The sequence below is a fragment of the Taurulus bubalis genome, assembly GCF_910589615.1.
Source record: "Taurulus bubalis genome assembly, chromosome: 14".
Taxonomy (NCBI): domain Eukaryota; kingdom Metazoa; phylum Chordata; class Actinopteri; order Perciformes; family Cottidae; genus Taurulus; species Taurulus bubalis.
In genome coordinates, this window is record NC_136602.1 from 20,163,301 (window position 1) to 20,181,416 (window position 18,116).

At 40.1% G+C, this 18,116-nt stretch overlaps 2 protein-coding genes across 2 annotated transcripts; both read right to left on the minus strand.

Annotated features, from left to right (window-relative positions):
• Nucleotides 1-4: 4 nt before the first annotated feature.
• herc4 (HECT and RLD domain containing E3 ubiquitin protein ligase 4) lies at nucleotides 5-11,840 on the minus strand. The gene is made up of 23 exons (XM_079229863.1): nucleotides 11,606-11,840; nucleotides 11,263-11,422; nucleotides 10,972-11,048; nucleotides 10,649-10,870; nucleotides 10,464-10,555; nucleotides 9,933-10,063; nucleotides 9,605-9,750; nucleotides 8,965-9,041; nucleotides 8,426-8,550; nucleotides 8,194-8,253; nucleotides 6,992-7,103; nucleotides 4,442-4,631; nucleotides 4,157-4,329; nucleotides 3,933-4,052; nucleotides 3,745-3,843; nucleotides 3,483-3,650; nucleotides 2,866-3,009; nucleotides 2,489-2,655; nucleotides 2,226-2,292; nucleotides 2,056-2,138; nucleotides 1,496-1,679; nucleotides 1,179-1,281; nucleotides 5-1,013 (listed from the first exon to the last, which is right to left on the minus strand). The coding sequence occupies exons 1-23, from the start codon at nucleotides 11,829-11,831 to the stop codon at nucleotides 805-807; spliced, it is 3,135 nt and encodes a 1,044-aa protein (XP_079085989.1). The 5' UTR covers nucleotides 11,832-11,840; the 3' UTR covers nucleotides 5-804.
• A 3,979-nt stretch (nucleotides 11,841-15,819) lies between these two features.
• On the minus strand, nucleotides 15,820-18,073 carry LOC306747037 (androgen-dependent TFPI-regulating protein; the record flags this gene model as incomplete). The annotated part of the gene is made up of 5 exons (XM_079230029.1): nucleotides 15,820-16,000; nucleotides 17,269-17,384; nucleotides 17,489-17,590; nucleotides 17,680-17,805; nucleotides 17,921-18,073. The coding sequence occupies 5 exons, from the start codon at nucleotides 18,071-18,073 to the stop codon at nucleotides 15,820-15,822; spliced, it is 678 nt and encodes a 225-aa protein (XP_079086155.1).
• Nucleotides 18,074-18,116: the final 43 nt, after the last annotated feature.

Genomic DNA, 18,116 nt, shown 5'->3' on the forward strand with positions numbered 1-18,116 from the left:
CCCCAAAGTCACCTTTATTTCCGCGGCTGTATTTTGTTTTTTTTTGTGGATCGTTTAAGGCTGACAGCCAAGAAAATCCTCTCAGGATCTAAAAGCAAACGCGTCGCACTGCTCTCAATCAAATGTCACAACAGAACTTATGTCAAACATAAAAGGGAGTTAGTGTACATTGTCTGGGCTCAAACATTTAATACACCGGGGATGGACACAACATCATAATCTCCTGTAAAATACAACAAGATTCACTGCAGTAGCCATGCAGCATCTACCACCACAGGGGAGCTTAAAATGTTACATTTTTGTTGAGACCTGGTCTGTTAAAATCTGGTCATTTTGAGGCCACTGTGTATTTTTACACCAGAGTAGACATCACGGAAAGCATCTCACTATTACGTTACATTAAAAGCTTCAGAACGGTAGTGCTACTGCATTGCATTATATTTTACGGGTGCTAATGTTGCTGTATGCATACCCTGTACTGTATGGACCAGTAGTTTGCCTCGTTGTACTCGTCATATCCAAACAGGAATATATCTACAAGAGCAATGTCAAATGCAAATCAAATTGTAATTGAGCATCAAATACTGTGATGGCATAGGGGGGAAAAAGCTGGGAAATCAAAGTCAAGATTACCTGTGAAAGTCTAGACATCCAACTCTTAATCAGTTTTAGTGCCATGTGGCCTCCTCTTTCCACCCAGTGTCCAATCCTTACAGCAGAATTCAGGCTCCGAAAACAAACTATTTGAGAATGTGGTTGCTGTCAACAGTCTGAACATGGCGTTCTAGGCATTTCTGTGTACTATCAGGCCAGATTAAAGCCTTGATTGTAATCTATAGCTTGTAGAAGCTTCTCACGGAGCGTTTCCAAACTCCTGTACTTGGGTAGGTCCAGCAGGTTGAAGCAGGTGTGCGCCACAGGTAAGTATTGCTCTCCTCCGCTGGTGGGCTGGATCACCAGCTTCAGGCTTTTCATGCCCAAAATGGGTATGCGGTCACTTCCTGTGAGGAACACTGTTGAGGCAAGATTGCAACATTGTTTCACATTTTCAGCTGTATTTCAAAGTACAAGACGACTGAATTAAGGTGGATTAGTTTCCAAGAAAACATACGAGTACATTCAGGTTGCCAAAACGGCGGCTTCTGTGAAATTTTCGACACATGGTGGGCAGCACTTACAGAGAAATTGCTTTTTTTTCTCTAAAGGAAGATGGTGGAACACCTCCCAGAAGAGCCTGATGGTGGGATGGTCCGCCCAGTACTCCCCTTTGTACTCGGTACTCTGAAGGGTGAGAAACAAGTTATTTTAACTATTTCAAATGATTCGGCAACTGACAAGTTTTGGGATACTCAACATCCGTTTACGTTTCTAGATTTAGGGTTTTCAAAGATTCAAAAATACCCTTTACACAGGCGAGAGAGAACACTTCATTTTGTAATAATCTTCAGTAATGCTGGTTTCGTACAAAATGAGACATGATAATAGGAAGCGAGACCTTTTCGAGCTCCGTCCAGTCGTAGTTGGTGTTGCCAATGACCATGGCTTGCAGTTCATTTGGCTGAAACAGCTCGAGAACCTTTCCACCGCACACCTTGTGGAAGCCTGCATGGAAGCACTCAAACAGCGGGGCCACGGATGTGTTGAAAACATAGTCTACGTATGCACAGACAAAGTCCTGCCTACAGGAAGGAAAAAGGAATTCACATAAAAGTAAAGTGATTTTGAACATGTTACATGTAAAATACAGCGGGATGACAACAATACGACCAGATTTCTAAAACTGAAAGAGTAATGCAAAACACTGAAAGATGTGTTTTAACAGTTCAGTTTGAATCAAATGTGAGCTTTAGAGGTGGTAGGTGAATTTTGTTATGTTTGGGCAGAGCCACGCTATCCTCTCCCCCTGTTTCCAGTTTCTATTCTAAGCTAAGCTACGAGGCTTCTGGCTGCAGCTCCATATTTACAGCACAGACGTGAGAACTGTTGATTTTCTCATCTAACTCTCAGCAAAAAAAAATCTGTTCCAGGTTATCAGGACAATCGAGACAATTGTACCTGTTTGATTTATTGACAGTGATGTCTTCGCCGTTCCGTACCAGCTCCAAGACCTCTGTGGCGCCATAGTTCTCCTCCGTGATCTGAAAATGTAGGCAGTGTTTGGAATTCACCACTATGTATTTTCCACTTCGTGCACCACAGAGACTGCCGTTTGTCAATCCTCTTACTGTGAAGTTCAAGCAGAAGGCCTCCTCAAGGTCGTCTTCTGGGTAGTCCAGTAACTGCTGCAGACTCCTGGTTTATGAGGGGACAGAAATATACATATTTTACAGTATTTTCTGAAAAGGACAGATTGAACTCTTTCAATCAACACTCTGTGGTAATATAATATATAATTGCAACATTGGATGCAGTTAATAAATTACCAGAGCAAACTGACATTCATAAACATGTTAAATGGGAACCTCAGATGACTGTTCCTTGATCTGACCTTCCCACATCTGGCATTATCTCTTTCAGGTCATCTAGTGTCGGCTTCCTCTTCAGGAGCTTCTTATAAAGGGCCAGAGGGAAGTTGAGTTCCACGATCGTGAGATTGTAAATGGCCAGACCACAGATTACCCCGATGAGGTTGAACAAGTCAATGTCCTCAAAGGTCTGTAAAGGATCATCACACCTTTCGTTAGAGGGCATATTCCATGTGTCTTATACATTCATTTATATACAGGTAAAATAATAAATGATAGGTACCTATAATGAAATGTATGCCAATACGTTGTGCGTCCCTACATTTTTTGGCACTTACATGCACTTGAATATAGCTTGGGATATTTCGGAGCATACAAAGGTTAATTATACAGGAAGTACCTTGTTTGAAAACCAGATGAGCCTGGATTCCTCGTAGTAACGAAACATCCCGTATTTTGGATCCAGCAGCTCTTTCATGATCAGGAGGAAGAACTCCTTTCTCACGCCTCCTGCATCGACCGCCTCTTCTCCCACGAAGATCACCTGCCATGAGTTTAGCAAACGTTAGAGCAACAGCTTCTTAGCGCTCAGAATCCGTTGGAATTACTGTTCCGTTATGTTATCACCTTCAGCATGTGTCAGCTTTGTGTCTACCTGAAGAATGGTAGCCCGATAATTACTCTCTTTTTTGCTCAGTTTCCTGGCGCAAATACAAGACCAAACATGCTGTGCACCTGCTTCCGGCTAAATGCTCCACTTTGTATTCCAGCTAAACGCTAAATGTCTCTGTTTGCTAGCTAGTGCTGGGCAGGTAGTGTGCAGTGGGTTTTTAGAGCTGGTTTCTTTTGCTGGAAACAGCGGTCTGCTGCCATCATACCGCCCCAAAACCAAAAGCTGAAAGACCCTAAAGCACTAAACTACGGGTCATTTTCTATGGGGTCGTCACTTTGAGCAACACCTTTCACACACACTTCTGCTCCACTGTTAATGGAAAATCTTGACTATAGCAGCTTTACCTTGAGTGGTTTCTTGTAGTCAACATTCGTTGACTTCCTGAGGGCTTCCATGGTGTCTCCAACAATATTTTCTCTCCGCACGATGAGGATGAGGCACGGGTTGACGGATTCAACCGCTGGCAGGAACATGGAACTGAAGTTTTGCATCTGTGCCTGGTCCACTGCCATCTATCAATATAACAAGGGGATGATGCGGGATTGAAATGATTACAGTTGGCATGTGTCAAATCCTTTGAAAGCACAAGATTCTGCTCGGTATTACCTGCATCTGTATGACAGCGTCAGTCTGAAGCAGTGTGGTCTTTGCTTGGGCATCAAACACAAAGGGATACCTGCACAGAGTCACCACACCATCATGACCCTGAGGATACAGAGGCAGGAACAAATGGTTAATACAAATGGCTGAACATAGACACAAATGTGATTAAGTGACATCAGCAGTAGACTCACCAGTGGGTACATCTGCCTCTGAATCCATGTGACGTAGTCATTTCTGATGTCTACCAGGTCGTCCAACTCATGGATGTAGAACTTATCGTACTGAATGATGTGTCCGGCTCTCTCACTCACCTGAAACCACAGACCAGACAATTATTTTGTAATCAACAGTTCTTCCAGGTACTGAAGGATGTCAACACAGATCCATGTGTGTGTTTTTTGTGGTCATTTCTCACCGTGTGCAGGATCTCCAGGAGTCGGAGAGACGTGTCGAGGAAACAAGTGAAAATCCTCTGCTCTACCAAAGGAATGCCCATCTTGTGCATCTGCAGCAGATACACCACCACTTCCTTGTACAACTCAACCAGCCGCTGGAAGATTGGGGGCTCAAATGTAGACCACCAGTTTCCTGGCGCAAATACAAGACCAAACATGTTGTGAGGGGAAAAAAAAGACAAGCAGAAGTTGTTGGATCGTGTGTGGCATAAAGCACACAAAGAAAGAAACATTCTTCATCTTACCTAGCACCTTCAGTGGAGTCTCTTTCAGACTGAGGAGGGATTTGGCAAACGGGATCGCGATGGTCACGTAATTATTTCGGTCCCTGAAGAGAGCGCATTCTGGAAGAGTGAGGTAGAGTCTCAGGGCTTCAATGTCTGGAGGAGAGTTGCTTAGTCTGGGAATTAGGTTCTTCTCTAGACTGGCAGCAATCTGAGGGAGACAGATGAAAGTATATAGGTCTGTTATGATTAACGCAATCTTGGAACCCATCAGCTATCTGCCTCTGGGGGGAAAGGGGCTAATTTGCTGGTGTTTTGATGTAGTTAGCAGATATCCGCGCCAAGACTTCCTTTTCCGTGCGCTGCTTTTTGTGCAGAGTCCAATTGGCAACTGGTTTTGGAGTTGAGAGACGACGCGTACGTCCAGAGTATTTCAAAAGGAAGTTTTAAAACAATAAAAAGCTAAATCACTGTCAGACAATAGCCAGTGGGTTCTCAGATTGCATCTCAGCCTCTTCTGATCTTCACACAGATTCTTTACCAAATACTGCTTGAACGTGATTGGTCAATACTAAATAATGCCCTGATTCAATGTTTATTTTATAAACACTGTTTATTAAACACTGTTGAGGCGTGCAATGACATACTCAGGGGACGCAGGGTGCTAATGGGTGAGTCAGATCAATTCAGTAAGAATGATTGATTGAGGAGAATAGTGGAACCAAGTTTTTTAAACCGTATTATGCTACTATGTTACAACAGACTGGGCAAACACTTGTGTGAGAAGACAATTAAGTCTTATTCAGTTGTCTTTTATTCTGAAATATAGTTAACGCTTTCTAAGTATGGGAGTCAGAGTAATATAGCTCTTCACCGTTGACCTCTGCCCAGGATATAATAAAGGGAATGATGTTCAATGATGTTGTAAATCCTCATGGTAAAAGTATTACAGAGTTATTACAGTATGTTAAGAAGAGTGGGCTAAAAATGTGCACTCATTTACAGCACATGGGACTCTACATCTGCAATTGTCAATGTTTTTCTGTACTTGGCACATGTATACATACACACACATATATACATATATATATATATATATACACACACACACATACCTTATGTAAACTAAATACAATGGTTTCCAAGCTCCAAAACAAAATGATATCAGCAGCAAAAAGATCATGCAAGCTATTGAAAAGTGTTTCAGAAAATGAAATCTAATATTTTAATAGTTTGTGTAGGTGCAATGCCGGTATGTACATTTATTAGTACAATTATACACTCACCTCAAGGATTATTAGGAACACCTGTTCAATTTCTCATTAATGCAATTATCTAATCAACCAATCATATGGCAGTTGCTTCAATGCATTTAGGGGTGTGGTCCTGGTCAAGACAATCTCCTGAACTCCAAACTGAATGTCAGAATGGGAAAGAAAGGTGATTTAAGCAATTTTGAGCGTGGCATGGTTGTTGGTGCCAGACGGGCCAGTCTGAGTATTTCACAATCTGCTCAGTTACTGGGATTTTCACGCACAACCATTTCTAGGGTTTACAAAGAATGGTGTGAAAAGGGAAAAACATCTAGTATGCGGCAGTCCTGTGGGCGAAAATGCCTTGTTGATGCTAGAGGTCAGAGGAGAATGGGCCGACTGATTCAAGCTGATAGAAGAGCAACTTTGACTGAAATAACCACTCGTTACAACCGAGGTATGCAGCAAAGCATTTGTGAAGCCACAACACGCACAACCTTGAGGCGGATGGGCTACAACAGCAGAAGACCCCACCGGGTACCACTCATGTCCAATACAAATAGGAAAAAGAGGCTACAATTTGCAAGAGCTCACCAAAAGGACAGTTGAAGACTGGAAAAATGTTGCCTGGTCTGATGAGTCTCGATTTCTGTTGAGACATTCAGATGGTAGAGTCAGAATTTGGCGTAAACAGAATGAGAACATGGATCCATCATGCCTTGTTACCACTGTGCAGGCTGGTGGTGGTGGTGTAATGGTGTGGGGGATGTTTTCTTGGCACACTTTAGGCCCCTTAGTGCCAATTGGGCATCGTTTAAATGCCACGGCCTACCTGAGCATTGTTTCTGACCATGTCCATCCCTTTATGGCCACCATGTACCCATCCTCTGATGGCTACTTCAAACAGGATAATGCACCATGTCACAAAGCTCGAATCATTTCTAATTGGTTTCTTGAACATGACAATGAGTTCACTGTACTAACATGGCCCCCACAGTCACCAGATCTCAACCCAATAGAGCATCTTTGGGATGTGGTGGAACGGGAGCTTCGTGCCCTGGATGTGCATCCCACAAATCTCCATCAAAAGTAAGATGCTATCCTATCAATATGGGCCAACATTTCTAAAGAATGCTTTCAGCACCTTGAATCAATGCCACGTAGAATTAAGGCAGTTCTAAAGGCGAAAGGGGGTCAAACACAGTATTAGTATGGTGTTCCTAATAATCCTTTAGGTGAGTGTATATAATAACCCAGTGGAAAAACAGTGACGTGGACGCAGCAGCAACAGGATATTTTTTGTTTTCAGACCACTGACCTGCTGAGCGAGCTGATGGTGATCTTGTTGGACCACTTTGTGCAACAGGAGGCGAGCCGTGTTCATATCCACCCCGGAGCATTTGCTGCTGGTACTGTAGTGATCTGGATGACTGGAAGAGAAGCAGACCTATTGGTATCGGCAGCATTACCCAAAGTCAAATACCCCCACTTAATTACAAGAGGGAGACTGAATATTAGAAATATAATATTATCGTAAAGGACATCAAACCATAGAGCTGAGTCAACAATGTAAATTAAGATTATAGATAATATCTATATATTATAAATATAAATGAATTAATTGCAGGACTATTGTACTGGACTGCATTAGATTGTGTACTTAATACCTAGTAATTCAGTAAACTGGAAAGCACAAAGTCAAAACACACCGACGATCATTAATTAACATTTTTCAATGAAATCGTATCGGGATATCTTAAAATATTTCGACATCTAAATTGATATGCACATACTGAATAACATTTTCTCAGAAAATATCATTTTGAGGAAATATCATTTGAAGATTGCTGTTTTGTTTTTACATCACACTTTACATCAGTGCGATTAACAAGCAATTTATACTGGGAATTATTTTTCCTCATATAATTTCACTTGAGACTGTTATGTTTATTTTTGCACTAAAGTTCTTTATAAAATGAGAAAATACTTAATACTTTTCATTTGTCAAGTAAGTTACTTAATTCCTACTGGAGTATACAAAAATGAGCTTTACCACGTGGCTATTTCATGTGACTATGTATTTATTGAATTATCAAAAAACATATCCTATTGGGAAAATGATGCTTGATAAATGATCTTTAAATCGGGCTAGCCTTATGGATGAAACAATCCAACAGTTATTTCATAATGGCCAAATCCATGTTGCTTAAACAACCTTCAAAACATTATAACGGACTCGGATCAGATGAAACCTGACATGGATATAAACTGGTGGAAAACAATGAATCACAATGAGGAAAAAGAAGAAATGAGCACACCATAGCCTGGAAGTAGGTCTGATACTTCTAAATTGCTAACATGGAAAGGTTTTTATTGTTTTATTTAGGGATACAGTACATCAATTGTGAATATTATCTGAATAAGAAGGATAAACGAGTGAAGAAAAAAAGCATTGGATTTGATAATAATTAAGACTTTCAGACCAGACTACAAAGCGCACTTGGTCTAAAAAAGGATTACCTGGTTGACAGAAAAGATCCATTGAGGCAGCTTGCTGAGGAGAACACGAGGTCAATCTCACTAAGGAATCATAAAAGACAAGTAATTAGTGGGACGACTTTTCACAAGAAAATCTGCAGAAAGAACTTACAGAATCGTGACAACTTGTAAAAAATACATCGGTAATAAACTTAATGTAACAATAACAGTAAGCATGTGGGCAGCCCAGGTTGTTGTGAGGAGAGGACTTTACTTGGAGATCTCGAGTGGGAGTCTTCCTGGAGAGTAGTTACACCACTTGTGTATGATATCCTCGTTCAAGGTGCAAATCTTTTTGTGGGGATCTTGTATCCTCACGTCATCCATGTTCTGGAGTTTCTACAAATAAAAAAGGGTAAAAGTTAATACAAAATAATTCATAAAAAGTATGAACTTAAATAAACTTAAACAAAGCTAAGTTAAGTAGTATTCATTTCAATTTCGTCTCCTACGTTTAAAACAAAATGGAAGAAGTGCTTCTATCCACTCTAAATAAAAGAAATATAGAAACTCCTTTGTAGAAATACTTCATCCACATGGCTACATGATTAAAAACAAGACCAACATGTCTATTTGAATAATTCCTAGTACGGTGGTTTAAAAAAAAAAAAAGTCCCAAGTATCAAATCTGGGGCAGACAAGTACTGTTATCGTATGTTAAGAGACACAATCCTTGCAATTTATCCAAAAGATTTGTTTGCATCTCTGAGAAACCTGAACCTATAAGAATAATTTTTAATTATGACAACTTACATTGGTAGTGCAATAATGAGCAAAGCTCTGGTCTCCTCCGGCGTAAATCCTCTTGACAAAACAGCACGGCTCAGAGTCTGCAATGTTACGTAATGGCAGCAAGAAATACATGTATGGATAGATGAGATTGGTATGACCCATGTCTAAATATATATATAAATAAATAAAAAGAGAGAGGAAAAAAAGTACAAAGTATCATCCTTCGTACTTGTGATCGTAACATGATTTTAAATGTGTTGTTACAGCTACAGATTCTACTGAGAATCAACACCCAACCCTGGAGCCGTTAGTAACCTTGGAATCATTGTTTTGGTTGTCCAGTCGATATGGCTCAGTGCCTAAGAGTCTCACCCAGTAAAACGTTTACAGACATGGGCTGATAATACAAGACATGATCTGCCTCAACACAACGTCTCACGAAATGAGTGACTGACGAAGAAAGGTAATCAATTGAATCAAACCAGTAATAACATAAACTTTATAAGCTAGTTAGTATACAGTTAAGTATAATGTCATATTCTGGTATATGAATTGAATTAAAGCTGAATTATATAAATTTTGTCACAGCCCAAATACTTCAAATTCTTTGCTGATGTGAGTTTTGCTGTTTGGTTTGGCAGCTTTGTTCACAGCGTCTCACCTGTATCTTTGGCGGCTACCCAGGGGCCTTTGACAGGGGCGGGGCTTTTTCTGTTGCAAGTGGAGAGAGTACCAAGCTGCCCGTTACCAGCGAGCCCAAATGAGTCCATCTTCCCACAGGAGGGTGTGAAAGCCAGCGTGTGCTGCCTTTTAATGGCACAGGGATTTGGAAAATGTTTAGTTCTCTGACAACATTTCAATAAAATAAATGTATACCCATTTTTCTGTTCACTAATTAGTCAATATTACAGTATGTGCATGGCTGTCAAGACGAGTATACAAGTTCCATGTTTAAAATAACGTGTAAAAATACACATCATAAATTGTACCTTCCACATGAAATCTGCGTGACTACATTTCCCATGAGCTCAAACACTTTCCTAGGGTTGATCTCATGGTTTGCAGAGTTATGTCCAAGTTGTCCGTATCCTCCTGCTCCAAATGTGAACACACCTCCTTCCTGTAAAATCAATAAACAAGTTGTTTCGGTTCCTCCCAAGAACAGGAGTACGGCGAGGACAAAATGTTCACAGTCAGCACAGTATTACAGGGTTTGGACAGACTGAGAAAGCACGGAGGATGCAATCGTGTCATTGACTTGCGTCTGGGTATTTATTAATCAGGAAACAGTCTTAAGGCAGGAGACAAAGTCAGCAAGTTATGCAGAGTCAGCGTACAGCTGAAACTAGACAGGACATGAACCTGTTCATCCAGCATCCATGGAGAATTTAAAATCCCCCAACTACTCAACTAGAAAAAGAGTGTTTCAGTTGGTAAATATATTTTGGCTGACCACTGATAGGTCTCCCACACATAACATTGCACTGGTTTATCAAATAACCAAAAATGTTATAACTTAACTTAGTCAGCGCTGCTGTGTGATCTTCTCCACAGGAGATGTAAATCACTCTCTGGGATCTAAGGGACTTCAGCAGGGATGGGAATAAACGATCTGAAAAAGACCTCCCGACAGTTAGTCTGACTTGAGGGATTAAATGCTCACAAGTAGTAGTAATAGTAGTAGTTTAGGGTTTTGACCACCCACCATTGCAGTCATTGAGACCCAGCTGGCCAAACTTGTTGCGCCCCCAACCGAACAACGCTCCTGAGAGAGTGAGAGCAAAGCTGTGAGCACCACCTGCAGATATCTGAGCAAAAGGAATGCCCTGGAGAGACTGAATTATTTGGGGCGTGGAAATGCTCTGTCCATTTATTCCCAGCCCAAGTTGTCCATATCGATTCTGACCCCAGGAGAAGACTTGGCCCCCTATGACAAGAAATAAACACACCATGGAAGGTCTAAATATGAAGAAAACATAATAAGCTGAACGGATAAATGTGCTTTGTGTGGGTACAAACCACCCTCACCTCTTGAAAGTGCATGGGAATGCCAATACCCACAGGCTACCTGAGTAATTTGTACTTCTGACAAACTCTTGATATTTCTAAAAAGAAAGACATTTGAATTTTTATGAATTCACATGTTTAAATAAATTTCATAATTTATCTCATTATGTAATTACTTTTCTATTTAGATAAACACGTTTATACATTTAGATGTTTTAATTACATGTGTCGTTACACAATACACCATGCACAGTAGTGTGTGTTATGCAAAACAAGCAAAAAAGGTGATGAAACACTAGTGTCTAAATTTACCTAGGCACACGAACACATTCTTCAAACTTATGCAGGCCCAACTGCCCATCTGAGCCCAGACCCCATGAGAACACCTGTCCTTTGTCATTCAGGGCAAGTGTATGGGACTCTCCACATGACACTGCCAGTATGATCTGTGCATCCAAGGCCACAACCTGTTCTAGGAAAAGAGAAACGTGATTAGTGATCTCACAGTGTTTGTGCACACACACACACACATATATATATATATATATATATATATATATATATATATATATATATATATATATATATATATATATATATATATATATATATATATATATATATATACACACACACACAAACACACACCACCAACCTGGTTTCTTTCTGGACTTCTCGTGCCCCAGCTGCCCCAGGTCATTGCAGCCACAGGTGTACACCGTCCCATCCTCCAGCAGGAAGGCGGTGTGTCTGTGGCCACACCCCAAATCGCACACTTTCTTCCCGTGAAAGAATTCACATTTTCGTGGCTCAACCACAATCTCCTCGTCTATCCCACCCAAGCCCAGCTGTCCGTAGGAGGCATTGCCCCAGCACAGCATGGTCGCTCTCCCCTTCGGCTAGACGCGCCAGCAGGATCCCCGTCTCAGAGAGACACCTCGGCTAGTACAACCTCACAGAGCGCGTTCAGAAACACCCATGGTTTCGGTCGCAAGATAGACTTCAGCTGGTCTCACCTAGCGAGGTAACGTTAGCCAAATAACGTTGTGGCTAACTGACATTATCGCGAGCGCACGTAAAATACTCTCTCGCGCGCAGCTGGCCGTTTTGCCAAGCTGCTCGCTGACTTCAGGATTTAACGACACAACCCACCCTGTCAAAACGAACTCGTAGCTGGCCGGGTAACATGTAAACAGATTAGCCGAGAAAGATATGGTTACATTAACAGTTACGTTAGGTTCGCTAAATTATCGAAGAACGACTTCCGGTTTGGGCGTCTGGAATTCCAAATTAAAAGTGCATGTTTAAACGTGTTTGGAAAATGGAGCTACTTGTAACGGGAAATATGACGTAACCCACATTTAAAAGTTGTAAGTAACAACTGCCATGCTTCTTCTGAGACTCATAGATGTATAAATATATTTATAATATTAAAAACGGAAGTAACGTTATTAGTAAAACTCCTGCTGTTGTAGTAACATAGCTGCACTTCGTATGAGGCGTGTTTCAGTAAATGTGTTGGCTTTTAATTTGAAGGTAAACTCATGTAACCGGAAGTATACGCTGTACTTTGTGGAGGCGAAGAAATGTCGCGATTCATCCACAGTTCGAGATGGGGAGCATACGCGCATGCGTATCCGTGCCGCTTGCACATGTACATGAATGAACGTGTAGCCTCTTCGTGCTCATATTCGTATCAACTATCTCTGAAAGACACACGATATAAATGCCCATAGAAAAAAAAGACAATATAGCATAGAAAACTATTCTATAGGCAACATGCAAATATATTCCAAGAGACTTATATAAGGAACCGAAGAATAGTAAAGTTAAAATCTGAAGTACAAAAGAGATGAGATTATACTTATTCACAAAAATGTAATTTATAGTATTGTATACAATATTCCAATTATTTGTATTCTGTTCAAATGTTGCTCACCTCATACACTCATGAGTCTATTAGGATCAGGAATGTATCTGCTGACCTCATTTGTCTCCCTCTGCTGGACCTTTTACACCAGTGCACTTCTTTTTGTGAACAAATAAATCATAAGTATCTTACGCATAATTATATTAATTAGCTTTGGTGGTCCCACAGAACAACAATAAAAACAAAACTAACTAATAGTATAGCAATACAACCATTAATAAAAACAATTTCAATACAATTCTTGATAATCCGATTATGGTAAATATACAGACATATCATCAAAATTGTACTCAATGTATACAAAAAAAAAGCTGAAATATGGCCCTGGAGAATGGATCATTAGATATATTTTGGATTGTTTACACTGCTGTATGTATTCACACATTCATGTTGAAGCAGGTCCAGGGGGAGCTAAATGGAAACATCTTCGGTACTGTTAGGTGGTTCCTAACAATGTGTTTTATTTTATAGTCTAATTTGCAAACTAAAGGAGTCAGATAAATGTGGAGCAAAGAAGTACGACATTACCTTCTTATTATTCTGGAGTAAAAGTACAAAGTGAAATTAAATAAAAGTACTCAACAACTTACATGAGTAAATGCACTTGTAAATGTGTGTTCCTTATAGCACTTGCTGTAAAAATATTTGTGGACAGCCGCCACACAAAGGGATTCATTTGGATTATTTGATGGCAGTATTTGATGAATAAATTAGCACTAAAAAAATCTATCACAACACAGATTTTTGGTAAAACAGCAGGATACAGAGAAAACAAATACATTATACATGTTGCTTTCGATCAATACACTTCCAAAGTAGATTAGGCAGTGGTGACAGGTGGGGCTTTTTCTCATCCAAGTATTTCACAATGCTGCATTCATTTTAAAAATAGGTCATGGGCCAGTTGTAACTCTTTTCTTCAATTGCTTTACGCAGGTGACATACATTCTAAACCTCAAACTGCGTTACCACTGAAAGCCAATAATAGCCCTCCTTCCATAACAATAGGCCATTTTAAGCAACCATTTCCGTGACAGCCCACGTGTCTCGTGATTACCGTCATTTAATTGTAAAAGCAGTCGTTAAAAATCCAGTTTGTCCAGTCTTGCTGGTTCTTCAAGGGTTTTTCCTTTGTAACTTACGCACTGTGGTCTGATGTCTCAGAGCAACAGGAACTCATTTTACTCACACAAGTTACAAGTCAGCGCACAAACAGGACAGAACCAAGAGAACTAGACATGTTGGACTTGCTGGGAGTAAGTAAAAACCTCTTTATATATTATCTTCTTCCTTCATGTCAACTAATCCAAGTTTTTGTCAAATGAGGGCTGTGACATATGTTATGTTGACCAGTGTTTTTTTTTCTTACATGCTCAGGTCGTTGCTGGCCTTCTCTTCATCATATTGTTCTTTTCAGAAGGACTCAAAGAGGTGAGTTTCTCTTGTGTGTGATTTTCTGTTTAAAAAAACGTCATTCAGATAAAGAATAAGATAGATCAACATTTAAAAGACAGGAACAAACAGAAATGGCACCGCAGCTGCTCAAGGAAGTGGCCAGTGTCAGGAAGAAGGAAATAACGTGTGATTCTCTGCAATGATCCTTTATTTTCCTTGGCAGGGAATTAAACCTCAAAAACTACAACAACCTGAAACATCTGCCTCCAACAAGAAAGTGAGTAACCATCCGGTGATAAATGCTGGAATCATTTGTATTAGTTTAGATGGTATATTTTACATTTGTCTTTTCAACAGAAGGATTTGACTGAAGAAGATGTGCATTTATTGGCCAAGATCCTTTCAGTTGGATTGGTGGACGCGGATCCAAGCTACCTTCACCATCTTAAAGGCTACAGAGACTTGCGTGCTCCCTGATTTAGCACAGCCAAAATAAGGACACTGACAGAAATGGATGGAAAGCACACGACTGGATTTGTGATGGCATCAAATCCAAGGCTCCTCCGCATTGCGTTTTGGATACCATAAATCATTTATTCCTGCAGCCTGCAGATGTTCACGCATTAATGGAGAAATAAGCACTTTATTCAGGTCAAACATGATATTGGTAATGAATTTCCCTTCGTGAAGAGGGGACAGTAGTGCTTAATATCGATGTGATTATGTGGATGGTGGATCCGGACTGCTTCCTTTCTTGCTGACTGGGTAATTTATGGAAAAGAGCTTCTGATTAAATTCAATCTGCCTTTTTTTTAAATCAGGAACTGCTTGAAATTAATATTATAATAATATTAATAATAACATAGAAACAGGATGATTACTTGTGCTGTGGCTCAGTGGTACTTGGTTTGTGCTTTGCTGTTTAAGTTCCACTATTCAAGTGTTTGTGCAAAGTTAAATAGCCCATTTCTTTATTGAGCTGTAAAACTACACTCTAATATTTACATCAAAGTATACATGTTACACAATACAGTATATCTAGGATGCAGTTTCATGACAGATTAAGCCCTTTAACATGAAACTAAAACTATGTAACATTTGTTGAACAGCCACTACAGTGACTACAATTGACAATACAAACAATGATCGCTAGATTTGAACTGAATGCTTAAAAGTAACGTTAGTTCACTGTAACTTGCTAAATAGGAGTTTAGCAATTAGCAAACCACTGAGCTACTAATCATACCAGTCTAACAAAGGTTGTAGCATTAAACCTCTGTATATTTATTTGTGCAATGTGGCCGTTTGTTGTTTATAATTCTAACTTTTCATTTGAAAGAGGAAGATTGTGTTACTTCCTCTTTAAATAGTTACATAGTCTCACTTTCAGGGATCAGGCCGACTGTTTGAGTGTATTTATGTGGCAGAGATGCTAAATTACTTTGCTTTTGTTTTCATTTTGTGCACGTCCTTACCTGGAGTAAAGGAGACAAAAGAGAGATACAATGAAATGAAACACAAATGAACATGTGATCCTATGTTTGTCACCGGTGATAAATGCAATGCCTCTTACTCCAAACATGGCTGTTGAGCTTGTCTCCTAGCACGTAGAGCAACGTCACCACCGACATGTTGAAGAAGAAGAAGCCCACCACACCAGCAGTGCTGAAGTGTGCGAGAAGGGGGTACACCCAAATCCCAACTGACAAGAACACCCATACAATCCTGCAGAACACGTTTAGAGAGAAACACAAACACAGTATCAGTCTCATCTTGTACTGTCTTGTCTCAGAGATGTGCAAAACTATTCACTGGAACATAGTTTCCACCCACTGAGGGCACAGATTGTAAGATTGTAACATACAAACACACAAAATCAGGTTTATTTATTATCAGACACACAGGGATCTGTCGGCAGCATTACAGTATTTGAGCCAACTATTCAAGGTTGAAAAGGAAGTTGTTATCCCTCAAGCTGTTTTACTTGTGAAATGTTGAACGCTAAACTAGTCTGGACTAGTTATAGTAAGAGCATAGATACAGTTAGACACTGGTGTGCTTTAAGCCACACTGGGTTATGTGAGAGATTGATTTGATCTATTTATACATTTATATCTTAATTTAACTTAATTTACTTCCATTCATGAATCCCTAGTACTCTTTATGTCATTGTTTCTTAATTTCTTTTCTCCCATTTGGGCTTTTTACTTGTTTTAGTTATTAGCACTGCTGTACTGATGATTAGTATTTATACATCTCTCCAGTTCAAATAATATTTGAAATTTTATCCCAAAAAAGATGTATGAAAGATCCGGTCCGTTTCAAAAGAGCAATATTAAATGAAGAAGGATTTAATTGTTTTAAAATGCTGTGATATTTGTGTGTCAATTATATGCATAACAATTAAATAAAGCTTAGTCAGGAAGACTATACTCGTGTGTGCTTATGCTCAGTGGCGGTTCTACATGTAATTACGCCCCGGGCGAGACCCCCCTCCAAGCGCCACCCCCACGTGTCATGAAAAGGTGCCGCCCCGAGCGGCTGCCCGGGTCGCCCGTGCCCACAACCGCCCCTGCTTATGCTTGTAGTTTATTTCTCATACACCTGCCATTCACTCCTCACGCATGCTCACTCATAACTTCCTTGTTGTCATGGTTCGGGGCTGTCAATCATGATATCAGCTGTTTAGATCAGCTGGTCTCTTCTATCCAATAAGCACAATGAAACAATGACATCGTTAGCCTACCCTCATGCGGTCTCTTTTTAAATATGACTGTCTCCCTACCTTCAGCACATTCATGCTGCCGTTACGCGGCCCTCCACCTCCCCATCGACGCCCAATTTTCTCAGAATAATCAACTCATCATTTACCTCCACCAGTGTCTGGACTTCATCGTCACATATCATCGGTTAATAATAAACAATTGTCTTTTCTCTATCTGACCTGTCTCTCCTGATCATGGTTCTGCTGCACATGCTGACTCAACACTTACCAAAATAAGTATGCCGAGCCCACACCTCCTAATGCTGCCAGTGCATATTTAGTCTGTGGGTAGATGTGAGGCTGCACCAGCACTTCTCCCAGTAAAATAGGAAGGACACATGTGTGCTGAAAAACAGGATGGGAATAATTTAGTGTGTGTTATGGTTTATGAGAGAATTAGGATTATTCAATTTGTGGCATATGTTTGTTGAAAATGCAGATTTTCAGACCATAGCATGGTTTATCCAGGGAGGAAAGAAGGTGTCAATGGTAGCTGGGTAGACTAATTCTCTGTCATAGGCAAAGATCGTCCAGAAAAGTAGAACAACAAACTAAACGAAATACATAGAACATGGAGTTAATGTAAAATTCTCATTTACTGATGGAAAAGATGTAGGATTTAAAAACATTTGCTTCTTACCATGCCTACAGGGAAGGCAAAGACAGAGAAGAGCAGGTCTTTGCATCTGTTCAGAGTACTCTCTCGTTTCTTTACAGCTTGTAGATCATTCAGGGCCGCCAGTCCAAAAAATGACATTTGTAGTAACTGAAATATCACACGCAACATAATTGTTATCCATTATCCATTTTAAATTCTGCAATATACGCTATTGTAAACTATTACTACTATTATTATTAGGTAATATGGGTGGTGTACTCACCAAGTTCAAAAAAGTAAGATACTTCCAAGGTCCTCCATAAACAAAGATTCCTGGTGGCAACTCATCTCCATCCTTCGCAATGAGACTCTTCACAACAAAAGCATACCAGCTGAAGGCTGCTAAGTGGTACACTGTCTTCCGGGTCAAAGTCATTCTAATGTACAACCAACAAACCAACAAAAATAAATGAAACGGG

Coding starts and splice junctions, on each gene's coding strand:
- herc4 (XM_079229863.1), bottom strand. CDS start 11,831: ATGCTGTGCTGGGGCAATGCCTCCTACGGACAGCTGGGCTTGGGTGGG. Junction 8,254..8,425: donor CTCCCACTCGAGATCTCCAA/GTAAAGTCCTCT, acceptor ATGATTCCTTAG/TGAGATTGACCTCGTGTTCT. Junction 1,014..1,178: donor GAAAAAAAAGCAATTTCTCT/GTAAGTGCTGCC, acceptor TTGCCTCAACAG/TGTTCCTCACAGGAAGTGAC.